At 27.7% G+C, this 20,000-nt stretch overlaps 1 protein-coding gene across 1 annotated transcript in view; it reads right to left on the minus strand.

The window, feature by feature from the left end:
- Positions 1-871: 871 nt before the first annotated feature.
- The window catches only part of slc6a18 (solute carrier family 6 member 18), a 22,185-nt gene continuing 3,056 nt past the window's right edge, over positions 872-20,000 (minus strand). The window contains exons 2-12 of the mRNA XM_051136583.1: positions 16,641-16,781; positions 12,262-12,399; positions 9,678-9,859; positions 7,228-7,338; positions 7,022-7,134; positions 6,799-6,927; positions 6,550-6,706; positions 4,235-4,439; positions 3,996-4,155; positions 1,775-1,937; positions 872-1,686 (exon numbers count right to left, since the gene is read on the minus strand). Coding sequence (XP_050992540.1) covers positions 1,477-1,686; positions 1,775-1,937; positions 3,996-4,155; positions 4,235-4,439; positions 6,550-6,706; positions 6,799-6,927; positions 7,022-7,134; positions 7,228-7,338; positions 9,678-9,859; positions 12,262-12,399; positions 16,641-16,781 — 1,709 coding nt within the window. The 3' untranslated portion in view covers positions 872-1,476. The remainder of the gene's footprint in view (positions 1,687-1,774; positions 1,938-3,995; positions 4,156-4,234; positions 4,440-6,549; positions 6,707-6,798; positions 6,928-7,021; positions 7,135-7,227; positions 7,339-9,677; positions 9,860-12,261; positions 12,400-16,640; positions 16,782-20,000) is intronic.

Raw genomic sequence — 20,000 nt, forward strand, 5'->3', positions numbered from 1 at the left:
TTGAATAAAGTTAAAAAGAACAGCTTTTATTCAAAATATAAATCTTTTATTTCAAATAGAAATCTTTTGAATGATTTCTGAAGGATCATGTGACTCTTAAGACTGGAGTAACAGCTGATGAAAATTCAGTTTTGCATCACAGGAATAAATTGTATTTGAAAGTATATTAAAATAAAAACCATTATTTTATATTGTAATAACATTTTGCAGTATTATTGTTTTTTTTTCTGTATCTTTGATCAAATAAATGCAGCCTTGATGAGAAGAAGAGACTTCTTTAAAACACATTACAATACTGATCCCAAACTTTTGAGCTGTATCTGGGTTATGGGATCAGATTCCAAAAATATAGGGGTTTTTTTTGTTTGTTTGTTTATTTTTTTTTTTTGCTTTTTTATGTCAGTATGGTACCTTTAATGGTCAGTTTATGACAAGTTTGATTTTTTTTTTTTTAAATAAAATGTAATCTAAAAAGTAGTATTACCTAAAATGGGAAACCTACATTACATCACTAACTGTAGTTTTATTATGTAAAAAAAAAAAATATATATATATATATATATATATATATATATATATATATATATATATATATATATATATATATAATATAATTTTTTAACATGATAAAACAAATTAATTTATTAACAATAAAAAATGTAATTACTTTATATAATATATATATATATATATATATAACTAAAATATTTTATATTAAAAACATATTTATATTACGTTTATAAATATTTTATATTATGTTAAATACATAAAATATTTATAAATGTAATATAAATATTATGTTTTTAATAATTAAAAACATAATACATAAAATAGTTAAATAGTTTGTATATTTTGATGTTTTCAGATACCAGAAGAGTACTATAATTACAACAAAATTTATTAAATATTACATTAAGTAGAAATATAATAGCTAGCAAAACAAACAGACAAACAACACATATATATATATATATATATATATAAAATACGTAAATGTTTAATTAAATTTGTTTTCAGTTTTCAAAAAGACTACCATAAATATTCAATTTTAAAAAATGATATATATATGGAATCTGATTACGTAATCCAGATGTAATTTAATGTAGTGTATTAAAAAAATATTAATATATATATTATTATATATCAGATTTTTTTTTAGTTTTTTGTAAACATGACATTCACACCTTGGAAATTTGCTTAATCATTTATATAATTTTTTTTTTAGCAATTACTTTTCTGTTTTTCCCTCCTACTTTAAGGACAAAAATTAATTTTGTCACTAACTTTTTTTTTTTTTTTTTTTTTTTTTTTTTAAGTAATTTAAATAATTTAAACATCCAGTAAATTACAGAGTTCAGATGCTAAAAACCTTGTTTCTTCCTGATGGAAATTAAAATCCTGAGATGGCGTTTCAGGGGTTTGTTTCCAGCAGGGAATGATGGGAAATGTCCATATATCATAAAGTCCGTAAAGTCTCTAGATCTCTTTGGAGCTGTCTGCGCTGAAGGCCTCGTTGTCGTATGGGTTCGGGTGTTTGCTGCCGATCATCTGCGGGCGCGTTTGCCGTCGGATCAGTCTGTAAACGGCCACGACGGGGATGGAGAGCACGGGAACGGTGCTGAGCAGAACACAGATGGCAAACACCCAGTTGGAGTACGACTTCACCTCCGCCTCCGGGAACTTCTCCTGCACGGTAACAAACACAGGACGTGTTGCAGTTCAGGATCTGTGGTTGTTATTGCTCGTGTTGTGTGCGGATGCATTTCAGACTCACGTATTGGGGGTTCCAGGCGGGGTACGTGGGGTGTTTCTGGACCTGGACCACGACGTAGGCCACCAGAACCACCAGCAGCAGGGCGGGACTGATGACCATCCAGCACACGCGCCAGAACAGGTTTGGCCGATGACCCGTCATGTACTCGATATCGTCACCGAACCTGAAACACAAACAGCCGTCGCTCAGACTCAGACTGTGTTTCGCACAACCACTGATGTTTATTAGATTCATCTCTCGATGTGCTTCTGATACTTATTCACAAACTTGAAGATTTTCAATTCATAGTTCAATAATTTAACTTCACATTCTCTGGTATCAGTTAATGATCATGTGACGTGCGGATAAACAAAAACAGTTTCACATTTTAGTATGCATTTTTGTATTTATTTGATTTATTTCAAAATTTAAAAATTTGATTTGATTTTTAATAAACGTTTTTTAATTTATTTTAATTTTACAGTTTTTATATTTTTTTATATTTTTATTTTTATTTCTTTTTTTATAATTAAAATTTTTTATTTTTTATGTTTTTTTTATTTGTTTTATTTATTTATAAAAATATTGTTTTTATTTATTTATTTATATATATTAATTTTACCTTTTTTATTTGTATTTATTTGATTTATTTTAAAATTTGATTAGATTTTTAGTAAATGTTTTTATATTTTAATTTTGTAGGTGTTATTTTAATTTCTTTTTTTATTTTTATAATACTTTTTTTAGTGTTTTATTTGTTTTTATTTAAAATTTTTTTACCTTTTTATTTGTATTTGTTTGATTTATTTTAAAAAAAAATTAAATTTGATTTGATTTTTAGTAAATGTTTTTATTTATTTTAATTTGACAATTTTTATATTTTAATTTTGTAGGTGTTTTATTTTTATTATAAAAACATTGTAGTGTTTTATTGTTTGTTTTTATTTTAAAAGTTTTACCTTTTTATTCTTAATTATTTGATTTATTTTAAAATTTGATTTGATTTTTAGTAAATGCTTTTTATTTATTTTAAATTTACACTTTTTATATTTGAATTTTGTATATTTTATTTTAAATTTTTATTATTTTTATGTTAAATTGTAGTGTTTTATTGTTTGTTTTTATTTGTATTTGTTTGATTTATTTCAAAAATTTGATTTTAAAATATCAAAAACAAAAAAAAAAACTATAATGAATAAAACATGTATAAAATATAATTAAAATAAAAAGTAAATTTTTAGTAAATGTTTTTTATTTTATTTATTTTTTCTATTTATTGTAATTTTACAGTTTGTATATTTTAATTTTATAGGTGTTTTATTTAATTTATTTTTTTATTTTTATAATTTAGTAGTGTTTTATTGTTTGTTTTTAATTTAAAAATGTTACCTTTTTTATTTGTATTTATTTGATTTATTTTAAAATTTGATTTAATTATTAGTAAATGTTTTTTATTTATTTTAATTTCAGTTTTTATATTTTAATTTTGTAGTTGTTTTATTGTGTTTGTTTTTATTTTAAACATTTACCTTTTTTATTTGATTTGTAGTAACTTTTATGATTTAAAATGTTTTTATTTTTTGTTTTTATTTAAAATGTTTAACTTTTTTATTTTAATTATATTTTATACATATGTTTTATTCATTATGGTTTTTTTTTTGTTTTTGATATTTTAACTTTACATTTTACATTTAATACATTTTTAGTGTTTTATTTTGATTTTTAAAAATTGTTAGTTCTGTAATTTTTATAGTGTATTTTGATTGTTGTTAAATTTATTCATTATATTTTAAAATGAGGTGTTTTTGTGTTAGAAAATGAATTAATTTTGCTTTTATATAAATTTCTGTAGGTTTTAGTTTTTTATTTGTATTTTTTAGCTTTACGTAGATGTAATTAATTTTACGAAGCGTTTTATTTAGATTGTGTATTTTGATTTTTCATTTTTATCTAATGTTTAGTGTTTTGTTTTTATTTTATTTTAATTAATATTTTTTATTTTACTTTCAGTACATTCAGTAAGTTTTTTTGTTTGTTTTTTTCTGTTACAAAATAATTTATTTTAATTATGCTTTATTTAAAATGTAGTGTTTTACCTTTTTTGTTTTTGTTTTAAAGTTATTTATTTGTATTTTTATGATTATGAAATTATGTTTGTGTACTATGTTTATGTCTAGCCTTTAATGAAAGCATTACTGCCTTTAAACTTTCAGATCGTGTAACATTAAACTAATTTTCTTACCGTTTCATTCCGTAGAAGAAAACGACGCCGATGAGCTCGCAGAAGGCGATGACGAGGAGCGGGACGGAGCCCACGTAACTGTTGAAGATCTCCAGCCAGTAGTTCCCGGATCCCAGCGTGAAGATCAGCGCCACCAGGAAATTCAGCAGACAGATCAAACCTACAACCACATCAGCTCATTAACACGTGCAGCCCCTCGTTTACGTGCTGCGTTGTTGACGCATGTTGTTGTTTGGTACCTGTGAAGAGCTCTTTGGGCATCCACGAGGGCACCAGGTGCAGGTCGAGCAGCGGCGTCAGGACGCCCTCCAGATTCCCGAACATGGAGGACAGACCCAGACTGAAGAGCATGACGAAGAAGAGCACGGCCCACACCTGCGAACCCGGCATCTCCGTCACGGCCTCCGTGAACACGATGAACGCCAGACCCGTTCCTGAAGCACTCTGGGTAAGACAATTACAGCGCCAATTCATCCAGTGCACGTGCTGAACCGCATTTGAAGCTCCTAGTTTAATATTGTTAGTACTTTGTTCTGTGTGAATGACCCGTAAGAACCTGGAGAAGATACTCGTGCGTATGGAGTGACACAACAAGATCGCTGAGAGGAATATCAGAATATCAAATGCAACAGCAATCATGAGAAATAAAATATAAAAATAAAAAAAATAAATAATAATAATGATTAAATAAAAATAATCGCTCATTAGTTGTAATTGAGGTAAAATGTTCAATTAACAATTTAGATTTTAGGTCATCCAGCTCTAATAGTAGAGTATTTGCTTTTATTTTTATTTTTTTATTATTCTAGCTATTTATTTTAATTTTACATTTATGAATTAATTGTACTATTATTTTATTTCATTATAATTTAATTTATTATTTTAGTTTATTAACATTATAAATTTTATATATATATGTATGTATATATATATACGTATATATGTTTGTGTGTGTGTAAATATATATATATATATATATATATTTTACATTTTATTTTACATATTTTACATATTATGAACTATTATGGATATATATATATATATATATGTATATATATATATAAAATTGTTAATATTAATAAACTGAAATAATAAACAATAAATACATATATATATATATATAAAAATTTTATTTAGTTTATTTTACAAGATTTTTCTTATTCGAAAGTTTTATATTTTTCTTAATTGATTATTAAGTTTTATTTGATGTTTTAAAAATTATATGTTTTAATATTCATGACATTTTTTGCATTTTTTTTTTCATTTTTTTATTCAAGCTATTTTAATTTTACATTTATGAATTCATTTTATTATTATTTATTATTATTTTATTATTTATTTGTTGTTTATTATTTTAGTTTTTTATATATAAAATAATAATTATATTTTTATTGTTGTTATTTTATATATAAATAATAATTTTGCAATTTTTACAAGTTTTACATTTTTTCTTATTTGATTATTAGTAAGTTTTGATTTGATGTTTTAAAAATTCTTGACATTTTTTATTTGTTTTTAGTTTTTTATTTGTGATATTTGCTTTAATTTGTTAATTACAAATGCAAATTTGTAGTTATTTTATATTTATAGTCATAAATATAAATACGGTAATTAATCAAGGGGTAATGTTCAATTAATCGCAATTTTGATTTTAGGTCATATTGTCCAGCAATTTTGCATTTTTAGTCTTTTTTTATTTTTGTATTTATTCAAGCTGTTTTTTTTTTGTTTTTTTTTTTTTTTTAATTTTACATTTTATGAACTGATTTTATTATTATTTTATTTAATTATTGTTTTATTTTTTTATTAAATTAAATGTAATTAAGTTTAAGTATTTATTTATTATCTAATAGTTTATTATTTGTTTTTACATTGTAAAATAATTTTCATTTTGCAAAAAAAGTGTTTTTGTTTATTGTTTTTATTGATATTATTCTTTTTTAAATTTAATTGTAGTGTTTTTTTTTTGTTACCTAAACTTAATTTATTTTGTGTTGTTATTAATTATTAACCATTTTGAGAAACCTTTCTCTAATTAACTGTTTGCCGATTACGTTTTTAAGACCATCAGCCCTTTGCTTTGAGTTTCTTAATTTTTTTTTCACTTGTTTTTGTTTTATTTTTGTATCATTTTATTACAATTATTTATTATTATTATTATTATTATTATTAACTTTTTATTTACATGTTATTTAATTTTTGTGTTTTTTCCCCCCAAATAATTAATCTTTTTAATACAATTTTTTAAATTAAAACTTTTTATTTTACATTTGATTTAATTTTACTAAGTGTGATGTCAAGACTGACGTATTTACCGAATGCTTCTATTCATCAAGGATCCATTAAATTGATCAGAAGTTGCATTAAAAGTATTTGTAATGTTACAAACGTTTTAATTTTAAACAAATGCTTGAACTTTCTATACATCTGTGATTTCTCAAAAATAAAATGTAACCTGTTCTGAAGAGGCTTACAGCAAAATAAGGAAATTATAAATGGGCGGAAAGTGAATCTGAACTGCCTTATATTTCAGCAATTACAAGCAATAATTTACCTGGTCCAGAAAGTTCTGCAGGTCACACTGTTTGAGGTTTAGACCGGAGACTGTGTCAGGATCGGTCGTGTTCAGGTGCGTTAACCAGTCGTTGTAGCTCTCAATCGTGATGTTTTTGTCGGCGACGTTAAAAGCGTTCGTCAGATCCAAGATGTTACTGCAAACACGACACAAACCCTGTCAGTCGAACCTTAACGCCACATTATATCACATGCGTTCATGAATAACGCAGTGAATAATGTTCTTCACCTGTTAATGCAGGAGTTAAAGTTACTCGTGGCTTTAAAGCCCAGGATGGCGAATATGGGAATGGACGCGTAGAGAGACGTGGCGCTGTTAATGATCCCGACCACCAGAGCGTCCCGTTCACAGTTATTCCTGTCCGAAACACACACAGGGACACGTTTATGATGTCACAGAGAATTTTAAACTCTTAGTATGATTGAGCATAGATTTTAATTTTATTTTTTACTTCTTGGGGTTGTAGCTGGAGAAGGCGATGAGTCCCCCGAACGCCAGAGACAGAGAGAAGAAGATCTGCGTCGCCGCGTCCAGCCACACCTGAGGATCCATCAGCAGCGTCCACTGCAGAGACAAGACAACGCACGAAACACGTCAAGATGCTCGTCTGTGTTCACGTACGGCACACGTGTGTGTGTGTGTGTGTGAGAAACTCACGTCTGGAGTGAAGAGGTACCGGAGCCCGTCTGTGGCCCCAGGCAGCGTGAGGGCCCGCACCAGAAAGATGGTCAGCACCAGGTACGGAAACGTCGCCGTCACGTACACGGCCTGCAACACAGTCACCGTCAATCGAGAGGAACATTTCTAAACAATGCATAGTTTTTAGTAGAGGATTGAAACGGTGTAGATGATTTAAGACGCTCAAAATACACATTATCTTATTATTTTATTTAGTTTAGTTTAGTTTTATTTATTTTTTTTATTATAATTTTTTTCTGATTTTTTGCAATTATTATTTCAGAGATATAACATATTTCATGTTCGGGTGATTTTGACCTGCAAAAGAGACAAATTTCTAAACAATGCATAGTTTTTAGTAGAGGATTGAAACTTTGTAGATGCTTTAAGACTCTCAAAATGCACATCATTCATTTATTTATTTATTTATTTATTTATTTATTTCAGAGTTTTTGTAATTATTTCAGAGATACAACATGTTTCATGCTCGGGTCATTTTTGTCCCGCAAAAGAGACAAGTTTCTAAACAACGCATAGTTTTTAGCAGGAGAATGAAAATTTATTGATGCTCAAAGTACACTTTTTTTTTTTTTTTTTTAGATTTTTTGCAATTTTTTTTTTTTAGAGATATAAAATGTTTCGTGTTCGTGTTTGGATTTTTGACCCGTAAGAGGGAATAATTTCTAAACAATGCATAGTTTTTAGTAGAGGATTGAAACTTTGTAGATGCTTTAAGATGCTTAAAATACACATAATTTTTATTTTATTTATTTATTTTCAGATTTTTTTGTAATTATTATTTCAGAGATATAACGCGTTTCATGTTCAGGTCATTTTGACCTGCAAGAGAGAAAAGTTTCTAAACAATGCATAGTTTTTAGTAGAGGATTGAAACTTTGTAGATGCTTTAAGACTCTCAAAATGCACATCATTTATTTATTTATTTATTTATTTATTTATTTATTTATTTATTTATTTCAGAGTTTTTGTAATTATTTCAGAGATACAACATGTTTCATGCTCGGGTCATTTTTGTCCTGCAAACGAGACAAGTTTCTAAACAACGCATAGTTTTTAGTAGGAGAATGAAAATTTATTGATGCTCAAAGTACACAATTTTTTTTTAGATTTTTTGCAATTTTTTTTTTTTTACAGATATAAAATGTTTCGTGTTCAGATTTTTGACCCGTAAGAGGGAATAATTTCTAAACAATGCATAGTTTTTAGTAGAGGATTGAAACTGTGCAGAAGCTTTAAGATGCTCAAAATCATATTTTTTGCAATTATTATTTCAGAGAAATAACTTGTTAAAGTTTGGGTCCTGCAAGAAGGAACAATTTCAAAACAATGCATAGTTTTTAGTAGGGGAACAAAACTTTGTAGATGCTTTAAGATGCTCAAAGTACACATCATTTATTTTTTTCAGATTTTTTACAATTATTATTTCAGAGATATATGTTTTATGTTCAGGTCATTTTGACCCGCAAGAGAGAACAATTTCTAAACAATGCATAGTTTTTAGTAAGAGAACAACACTTTACAGATGCTTTAAGATGCTCAAAATACACGTAATTCATTTATTTATTTTATTTTATTTATTTATTTTTTTTTATTTTATTTCATTATGTATTTATTTATTTATTTATTTACATTTTTATTCAGATTTGTTGCAATTATTATTTCAGAGATATAACGCCTTTCCTGTTCGGGTCATTTTTGACCCAGGTTTGTTTAGAGGACCATTAGGTGTCAAAAACACTTTATATTAGTGTTAAAAAAAACTTTTATAAATATATTTAGCATTTTCCTAATTTCTCAAACACATTTGGATTGAATCTTGTTGACAAATATGAATATGTATGTTTATAGATGAACCACTGCAGCATGAAAAATTTATCATTTTCATCTGAAAGAGAAAGTGTTTGAAATTTAAGTAATATTTGTTTAGATATAAATATAAATGTAGGTTTTATATATTTGGAGTGTTTTTGAGCAATCATGAGTTATAAATTCAAAAGAATTTAATTAAATTCCATCGATTTTAATGGGGTTAATAATTCTCTGATTATGTGTGCTTATAAATTCTATGCAATGATATATTCAAATAAGATTTGTCATCGATACTGACAAAAATATATGTATATTTTACGTCATTCGTTGTTTGGTGTGGTTCATGTGTAATTTGTAATTTTAAAGAATTTAAATGCAGTTTGATTTTTGTTCCACATTCAACTTATTAGTTGGAAGCTGTTGATCATGTACAGTATAGTTTAAGTTGAAAATTATTAAGCTATGACTGTTTTCATAAAATAATGATTCTTCAAATGCAAAAATAGTATGTAGATTAGTATATAGGATAGGTAAAGTTGAGATAGCGTGTTGAATCCAGCGGTAAAGGCTGTGTTGTTTTTCAGGACGGTTGTTCTCACCTTGCCGATGGTTTCGATGCCCCGAATGAAGCAGATGTAGACGATGCTCCAGGCCGAGGCCAAACACACGACGAGCCACCACTGCAGCGAGCCGCTCTCCTCGATGTCTGGAGTGATGTTCAGCGTCTGTCTGTACCAGAAGTAGTTCACCGGTGTGCTGGCAACACACTCCTCCAGATAACCTACAAGACACGAGCCCAGATATAACAGCAGCTCAGACACTTGGGAAAAACATATACGAGTATTAAAGTTATATAATGTTTATTTTAAATGTTTTTACTTGTATATTTTATTTACTTATTTTTACATTTATTTTCTTTAATTTATATTCATTTATATTTTTTTTATTTCTATACTTATATTATTTTTTTATATGTTTTTGTATTTATTTTATTTACATTTAATGTTTTTTTTCTTATATTTTATGTATTTCTGTATTCATTTATATTATGTAAATATAATGTAATATATTATTTACTTCATACTCTTTTTTTTTTTTTTTTTTTTCATTGTAATGTACATTTATATATTTTTTTCTTCTGTTTATTTATTTTTATGCATCCCTGTATTTATTTACATTCATTTTGTATGTTTTTATATTTTTATTCATTTACTGTATGTTTAATTGAATTTTTATTATGGTTAGAAATATGACTTGGATTTATTTTTTTATATTTATAATTATTTTATTTACTATATGTTGTTTCTGTATTTAGTTTTTGTGTATTTTTGTTTATTTATGTTTTTAAATGCTTTTAATTTTTTGAACTATTTTTATGTATCCCTGTATTTATTTATTTATATTTTTATGTATTTATATTTTTATTTAAATCTATTTTGAATGTGTTTATATTTTTGTCCATTTACTTTAGATTTAATTAAATTTTTATTATGGTTAGAAATATGACTTGGATTTTTATTAGAATTATTTGATTTACTGTATTTTGTTTCTGTAACTATTTTTTGTGTATTTTCATTTTATATGCTTTAAATTTTTTGAATATAATTTTATGTATCCCTGTATTTATTTATATTTATTTTTATGTATTTATATTTTTATTTACATCTATTTTGTATGCATTTATATTTTAATTAATTAACTTTATATTTAATTTAATTTTTATTATGGTTAGAAATATGACTTGAATTTATTTATTTTTTGTTTATATTGTATAATTATTTTATTTACTGTATTTTGTTTCTGTATTTATTTATTTGTTCTGTGTATTTTTGTTTTTATTCATTTATAATTTTATATGCTTTAATTTTTTAACTATATTTTTAATGTATCCCTGTATTTATCTATATTTATTTTTATGTATTTATAATTGTATTTACATTTTTGTATGTATTTATATTTTTATTCATTTACTATATATTTAATTTAATTTTTATTATAGTTAGAAATATGACTTTAATTTATTTTTTATTTATTTACTATATTTTGTTTCTGTATTTACTGCATTTTTGTTTTTCATTTATATTTTTATATGCTTTAATTTTTTAAAGTATATTTTTATGTATCCCTGTATTTATTTATATAAATTTTTATGTATTTATATTTTTATTTCAATTCATTTTGTATGTATTTATATTTTTATTCATTTACTTTATATTTAATTAACTTTTGTTATGGTTAGAAATATGACTTGGATTTATTTATTTTTATTTATTTATATTTTAGAATTATTTTATTTGTTATATTTTGTTTCCGTATTTATTTATTTACTTACTGTATTTTTGTTTTTCATTTATATTTTTATATGCTTTAAATTTTCAAATTTTCAAGTATATTTTTATGTATCCCTGTATTTATTTATATTAATTTTTATGTATTTATATTTTTATTCATTTACTATATATTTAATTAATTTTTGTTATGGTTAGAAATATGACTTGGATTTATTTATTTTTATTTATTTATATTTTAGAATTATTTTATTTGCTATATTTTGTTTCCGTATTTATTTATTTACTTACTGTATTTTTGTTTTTCATTTATATTTTTATATGCTTTAAATTTTCAAATTTTCAAGTATATTTTTATGTATCCCTGTATTTATTTATATTAATTTTTATGTATTTATATTTTTATTCATTTACTATATATTTAATTAATTTTTGTTATGGTTAGAAATATGACTTGGATTTATTTATTTTTTTTTTTTATATTTTAGAATTATTTTATTTGCTATATTTTGTTTCTGTATTTATTTTTTTGATGTAATTTTATTTTTATTTATTTATATTTTTATATGCTTTTAATTTTTTAACTTATTTTTATGTATCCCTGTATTTATTTAGTTTTATTTTGTATGTATTCATAGTTTTATTCGTTTCCTTTATATTTAATTGAACTTTTATTGTGGTTCGAAATATTAGGGGGTGTAATATGACCAAGACGTGTTCTTGGCCGGGTTTGTGCGAATTGCTCTGCCTCTTTAAACTTTATTTTCATTGCTTCCTGTCTGAGCGTCATCTTTCTAAATGTGAATGTGCTTAATTGTCAGAAGAGACTGAAATGTCATGTTTGTTGTGCAGTACGAGCTGCACGTGTTCCAAACGTGTTTTTGTCTGTCAGTACCGGTGCGGTTATCGTTGACGGGGCATTGACTCCAGGGCAGCGGCTCCTGAAACGAGTGGAAGAAGTACCAGAGAACCCAGGCCAGGATGGTGTTATAAAACAATCCCACCAGCAACGAGATGATCATCGACGCCACGCCTGACAACACAACCACAATCATACGGTAATAACTCAATAATGCCTTTATGAGCTCATAAAGACTTTGATATGCAGGAACACAATCTGACAAAACAATAAAACATTCAGTCATGGAAAATCACAGGAGAATCAGAGCCATATTCATCTGTTCAGAGAAAATTCAGCATGTTGAACGAGTGTGAAATCAAGCCTGCTGATGTTGTGATGATGGTTTGACGCAGCCACACGATCAAAACTACGAAAAACCCCATAGACTTTCACTGAGGGGGTCAAAACTTTTGCACAAAAAGACTTACAGAGCCTTTAAACTGTCGTCACAAGCAAAACCTAATGACTATCCTGCACAACATGCTAAATGATTGCTAGTGATATGCTATTAACACATGAAATCATGCTAAGAGATGCTGGCAGTGTGTTTAATCATGTAAGCAACAGGTTAAATCATGCTATCGACATTAAATAGTTAAAACATGCTATTAATGTGCTTAATCATACTAGCAACATGTTAAATCATACTATCAATGTGTTAAATCATATTAGTGTCATGTTAAATCAAATACCAACATGCTATCAATATATTAAATTGTTAAAACATGCTAACAATGTGTTAAATCATGCTAGCGTTATGTTAACTCATGCCGTCAACATGCTATCAACACATTAATTTATAACACGTTAGTTATGAGCTAAATCATGCTAGCAGTGTATTCAATCATGTTAAAACGTGTTAGCGATGTTAAATCATTGTTCATTTGATAGTATGATTTAACATGTTGCTAACATGATTTAACACTGTTATGTTTTAACAAGCTAATATGTTGATAGTATGTTGGTAGTTCGATGTTAAAACATGTTAGCAACATGTTAAATCATACTTTCAACATGCTATCAACATTTATTTGTTAAAACTTGTTAGTTATATGTTAAATCATGTAAGCATCATACTAAATCATGTTAGCAACATGCTAAATCATGCTAGCGTCATGCTAAATCATACTTTCTACATGCTATTAACATTTAATTGTTGAAACTTGTTAGCTATGTTAAATCATACTATCAACGTATGAAATCATGCTAAAACATGCTAGCAATGTGTTAAATCATGTTAGCAACAGATTAAATTGGTAAACTTGTTACCAAACTGTTAAATCATGTTAGCAAAATGTTAAATCTTACTATCAACATGCTAAGTCATGCTATCAACATATTAAATTAAAACATGCTAACAATGTGTTAAATCATGCCATAAACGTGCTATCAACACATTAATTTATAACACGTTAGTTATGAGCTTTTTCATTTGACAGTATGATTTAACATGTTGCTAACATGATTTAACACATTGTTAGCATGTTTTAACAAGCTAATATGTTGATAGTATGTTGGTTGTTCGATGTTAAAGCATGTTAGCAACATGTTAAATCATACTTTCAACATGCTATTAACATGTATGTGTTAAATCATGTAAGCGTCATACTAAATCATGTTAGCAACATGTTAAATCATGCTAGCGTCATGCTAAATCATACTTTGAATGTGCTATCAGCATTTAATTGTTGAAACTTGTTAGCTATGTTAAATCATACGAGCAACATATGAAATCATGCTAAAACATGCTAGCAATGTGTTAAATCATGTTAGCAACAGATTAAATCGGTAAAACATGTTACCAAACTGTTAAATCATGTTAACAACAGATTAAATCGGTAAAACATGTTACCAAACTGTTAAATCATGTTAGCAAAATGTTAAATCTTACTATCAACATGCTATCAACGTATTAAATTGTTAAAAAAGTGTAAATTGTGCTAAATCCTGTAAGCAACATGCTAAGTCATGCTATCAACATTAGTAATGTGCTTAGCAACATGTTAAATCATGCTACCAACATGCTATCAACATATTAAATTGTTAAAACATGCTAACAATGTGTTAAATCATGTTAGCGTTATGTTAACTCATGCCGTCAACATGCTATCAACACATTAATTTATAACGCGTTAGTTAAGCTAAATCATGCTAGCAGTGTATTAAATCATGTTAAATCATGTTAGCAATGTTAAATGATGTTAGCAGCGTGCTATTAACAAATTAAACTGGTAAAACATATTAGCTATGTGCTAAATCATGTAAGCAACATGCTAAATCATACAATCAACATTAAATTGGTAAAACATGCTAACAATGTGTTAAATCGTGTTATCAATATGTTATTAATGTATTAAGTAATGCTAAAACATGTTAGCAATGTGTTAGATCATGTTAGCAACATGTAAAATCCATCTATCACCATGCTATCAACATATTAAATTAAAAATAAAATATTCTAGTAATGTGCTTAAGAAATGTTAGCAACATGTTAAATCATGCTAACATCTTGTTAAATCAAACTACTAGCATGCTACCAACATATGAAATTGTTAAAACATGCTAACAATGTGCCAAATCATGTTAACAACATGTTAAATAATGCTATCAACATGCTAACAACGTATTAAATCATGTTAAAATATGTTAATGTCGTGGTACATCATACTATCAACATGCTATCACATGAGCTAAATCATGTTAGCAACATGTTAAAACATGCTAGCAATGTGCTTAATTGTGTTAGCGTCATGCTAAATTAAACTACCCAAATGCTATCAACATTAAATTGTCAAGACATGCCAACAATTTGTTAAATCATGTTAACAAAATGCTAAATCTTATTAACATGCTATCAACGTATGCTAAAACATGCAGGCAATGTGTTCAATCATGTTAGCAACGTTTTAAAGCATGTTAACATCATGTAAAATCCATCTATCACCATGCTATCAACATATTAAATTGTTAAAATATTCTAGTAATGTGCTTAAGAAATGTTAGCAACATGTTAAATCATGCTAACATCATGTTAAATCAAACTGCTAGCATGCTATCAACATATGAAATTGTTAAAAAATGCTAACAATGTGCCAAATCATGTTAGCAATATGTTAAATAATGCTATCAACGTACTAAATCATGTTAAAACATGTTAATGTCATGGTAAATCATACTATCAACATGCTACCAACATATTAATTGCTAAAACATGTTAGCTATGAGCTAAATCATGAAAGCAACAATTTAAATCATGTTCTCAACATAATAATTTTTTAAAACATGCTACCAAAGTGCTAAATCATGCTAGCGTCATGTTAAATCATACTACCAACATGCTATCAACATTAAATTGTTAAAACATGTTAGCTATGTGTTAAATCATGCTAGCATCATGTTAAATCAAACTAACATGTTATTAACCTTAAATTAAAACATGCTAACGTGTTAAATCATGTTAGCAACATGTTACATCATACTATTAATATGCTATCAACATATTAAATCATTCTAAAATCATGTTAGCAACATGTTAAATCATGCTAGCATCATGTTAAATCAAACTACCAACATGCTATCAAAATATTAAATTGTTAAAACATGCTAGAAGTATGTTAAATCATGTTAGCAACATGTTAAATCATACTATCAACATGCTATCAACATATTAAATCATTCTAAAATCATGTTAGCAACATGTTAAATCATGCTAGCATCATGTTAAATCAAACTACCAACATGCTATCAAAATATTAAATTGTTAAAACATGCTAGAAGTATATTAAATCATGTTAGCAACATGTTAAATCATACTATCAACATGCTATCAACATATTAAATCATTCTAAAATCATGTTAAATCAAACTACCAACATGCTATCAAAATATTAAATTGTTAAAACATGCTAGAAGTATGTTAAATCATGTTAGCAACATGTTAAATCATACTATCAACATGCTATCAACATATTAAATCATTCTAAAATCATGCTAAATCAAACTACCAACATGCTATCAAAATATTAAACTGTTAAAACATGCTAGCAGTATGTTAAATCATACTACCAACTTGTTAACTGTATGTTAAATCACATAAGCATCATATTAAATCATGCTAGCAGTGTGCTTAATATGTTAACGACATGATAAATCATGTAAGCAACTTAAACATTTTGGCAGTGCACTAGAACATGTTCATAACACTTTATTGACTTCAAGTACAATATTCAAACTTGAAGCTTTTCGAGGTTATTTAAAATTTTGAAACAAGGCTTTGTCAATCCAGCATCAGAGTTTGTTTACAGTTTGTTGAAGTGTGATTGAGTAACGTGCAGTTGAATGTGTTTGCAGTGGTTCGTCTGCGTTTCACTCACCCACTCCGCCCAGCAGAGGAGAGATGGAGTGCCAGACGCCGATGCTGCCCTTCCTCAGACTCTGACCGATGGCCAGCTCCAGATACAGCAGCGGCAGACCCTCGAAGACCAGCGCGATCAGGTACGGGATCAGGAACGCACCTTAAAAACACACACACGTGTGAACATCCTCCAGATCTGACTCTTCAATTACTGATACACAATGTTGGGGAAAGTTACTTTTAAAAGTAATTTGTTACAATGTTGCATTACATAATGAAAAAGTAACTTATTGTTACTTAGTTACTTTTTATGGAATGTAATGCATTATGTTACTTTGAGTTACTTTTTGTCACCTGAGCTTGCTTATTTGTTTTTAACAACAAAAACCTCAAAGTTTTATTTTTGTCAACGGCTCTTTCACACCGAAAGGGAAATGAATAATCCTCAGTGCTTGTGTCTCTGAACGTAGACCTGATTTCTCTCAACATAAATGGAAAAACAAAGTAACTTTATTTGAAAGAAGTAACTCTGATGTTTCATTGTAAACATACAGTAATGTGTTACCAGATCTGGGTAGATTACTTACAAACTGTAGTCCATTACTGATTACAGATTACATGATGAAACTGTAATTAGTAATGTAATCTACAGTAGGTTACTCATTTTAGCTAATGTATTCTGACTAGTTTTAGATTACGTTTTACCTAACTTGCCATTAAGTGCATCATACTGATATAAAAAAGCAAAAGAAAATATATTCCTTTTTTTTGATGTCAAAGTCATAAAATGCATTAAACATTACATTACACCAAGGTTTTCCAAACTGGGCTTAATGTAAGCACTGCAGTGTTTTTGTGGGTTGATAAAAAGCTAACAATTATTTAAATCATAAAAAAATAAAATAAATTATTTGAGACACTACAGGCAAATTTTTTTTTTTCATGCACCTGTCAAGATTGAGATTTTGGGCAAGATTTTGAAAGTGTTTTTTTTTAAATAGTGAACAGGAAATATCCAAAAGACACTTAAGTGTTTCTTTTAATATCAATGTATCTATTTGTGTCAATAGATTTCCATGACTATACATATTTGTAAAGGCCAAAATGAGTTTTTTTTCTCCTACAGAGAGTCAAAAATCTCCACTTCAGTAGCACATACACACACCAAAACTTACACTTTTATTCCTGTCTATATTCTGAAAGTTTTTATAGGGGGATTTGTTCATATATAATTTGCTTGATTTTATACAACATTTTATTCCCCCAAAAACTGTACAAATCTATTGTTTTCTGTCTGTTCTAAATATTTTCCGGCAAAAATGAGGTACCCACAAATCCCTCTGTAAAAATATTTGACTCTAATTTTGCAAAAAATAAATTAAACAAGAATTTTGAAACTGACTTCATCCAGTGTTTAGATTTTTGTACTAAAAATGTATGCAGATTAGCGCATATTTCATTAAATAATGCCTCATTTGCATATTTAAACAACATTTTAGAAAACTTGTAATGCAAAATATGTTCGCAGTTATTAATGTAATCAATTAACTGGTTAAGTAAGGTGATAACTATTAGTTAATTTTTTTCACCCTATTCACCTGCACTCCTTGAACGATCAAAATAGAAATAATTTCTTGTCTTGTTTACCATGTCAATATGAGTATTAATCAAAATCAGAGAACTGCAAACAGAAGAGTCTTATCTAGCGAAACGATCAGTCATTTTTTTCGGAAAATATTAATTTGTATACTTTTTAAACACAAAAGCAGGTGTAGCACAGGCTCTGGGATGCGTGTCCACGACAATACGTACTATTGAATCACGTCGAAAAGTCACGCAGAACTACAGACCCAGTGTTTACAAAGCGAACGCGCAAAGACTAAGAAAGTGCAAGTAAGTCAAACACTGTTTACAAACAAAAAGCTACAACAATGTCGGACGATTCTGAAGTTGTAGAAGAAAATAAGATGGAGTTTTTCACCATACTCAGTACACAGACGATGAACTTAGACGCGATTCGTAGTAGTGATGGGAAGTTCGAATCATTTTCCCGACTCGGATCTTTGAGTCTCGTTCAGCAAAATGAACGAATCTTTTTTTCGAGTCATTTTGTTCATTTCATTCATTTTAGCAAAATATAATTACAATGTTACATGTTACTTCCCTAACACATCTACTGCTTACACAAACGTTGATCACACTACAAACAAGACAAAACTATAATGCTGTAAGAAACAGAAAAGATTCATTCATTGTTTATCTGGGTCTTTAGTCTATGATTAGTTCACCTCACCTCTTATCTGACAAGTTTTCGGGTTTGAGTCGTTCGTTCATCACGTGACAGCCCCATAAGATGAACGAACCACTCGAAAAACCCGAAGACTCGAAACAGGTGAACTAATTCCAGTACAGAACCTAACAGGATGTTGTGCATGTGTGACTGAACGAATCACTCCCTGAGACGACTCGTTCTTCCCGAGTCACATTAAAGATTCGTTCAAAATGAATGAATCATTCAAGAATGTGCATCCCAGAGCCTGTGTTACACAAGCTTTTGTGCTTAAAAAGTATACAAATTTTTATTTTCCCAAAAAAATGAGCGATCGTTTCGTTAGATAAGACCCTTCTTCCTCGGCTGGGATCATTTAGAGCCTTTGAAGCTGCATTTAAACTACATTTTGGAAGTTCAAAATTGGGGCACCATATCAGTCCATTATATGGAGAAAAATCCTAAAATGTTTTCCTCAAAAACCATCATTTCTTCATGACTGAAGACAGAAAGACATGAACATCTTGGATGACAAGGGGGTGAGAATATTATTTGTGAATTGGAAGTGGAGTTCTCCTTTAATCTCAAATTAAAGTTAAAATGCAAAGAATTAAAAATGACATTATGAAAATATACAGAGCACTAACTTCACGTCAACCATTAAAGAATCTGCACAAGTAACAAAATAAGTGATCGTTTGCGAATCCCTGCATTATATGAACAAGCACTAATAAATGTGAAAACAACAACATTACACGCCCAAAGTCTTTCGTAATCAATGAGTAATGAATAATTTACTGCCATTGTGTAAATAATATGTAATCAGGTAATGCATCAAAAAGTAAGAGTAATCTGATTATGAGTATTATAAAATAATATACTCTAATTACAAGCACCTGGTCTCTGGAATCCAGATTACATGTAGTTACTACCCAGATCTGTGCGGTAATTTTAAATTACTTGAAAATTAATTTTGTTATGTAACTCGGATTACTAGTAACGCTCTACCCCAAACACTGCTGATATATGACTGTGTACTTGGACAAAAAATAAATAAATAAATAAATAAACATAATTCCTGAATTTTTCCTAACTAGATTCCTGATCTAG

The sequence above is a fragment of the Labeo rohita genome, chromosome 19 (assembly GCF_022985175.1).
Source record: "Labeo rohita strain BAU-BD-2019 chromosome 19, IGBB_LRoh.1.0, whole genome shotgun sequence".
NCBI classification, from domain to species: domain Eukaryota; kingdom Metazoa; phylum Chordata; class Actinopteri; order Cypriniformes; family Cyprinidae; genus Labeo; species Labeo rohita.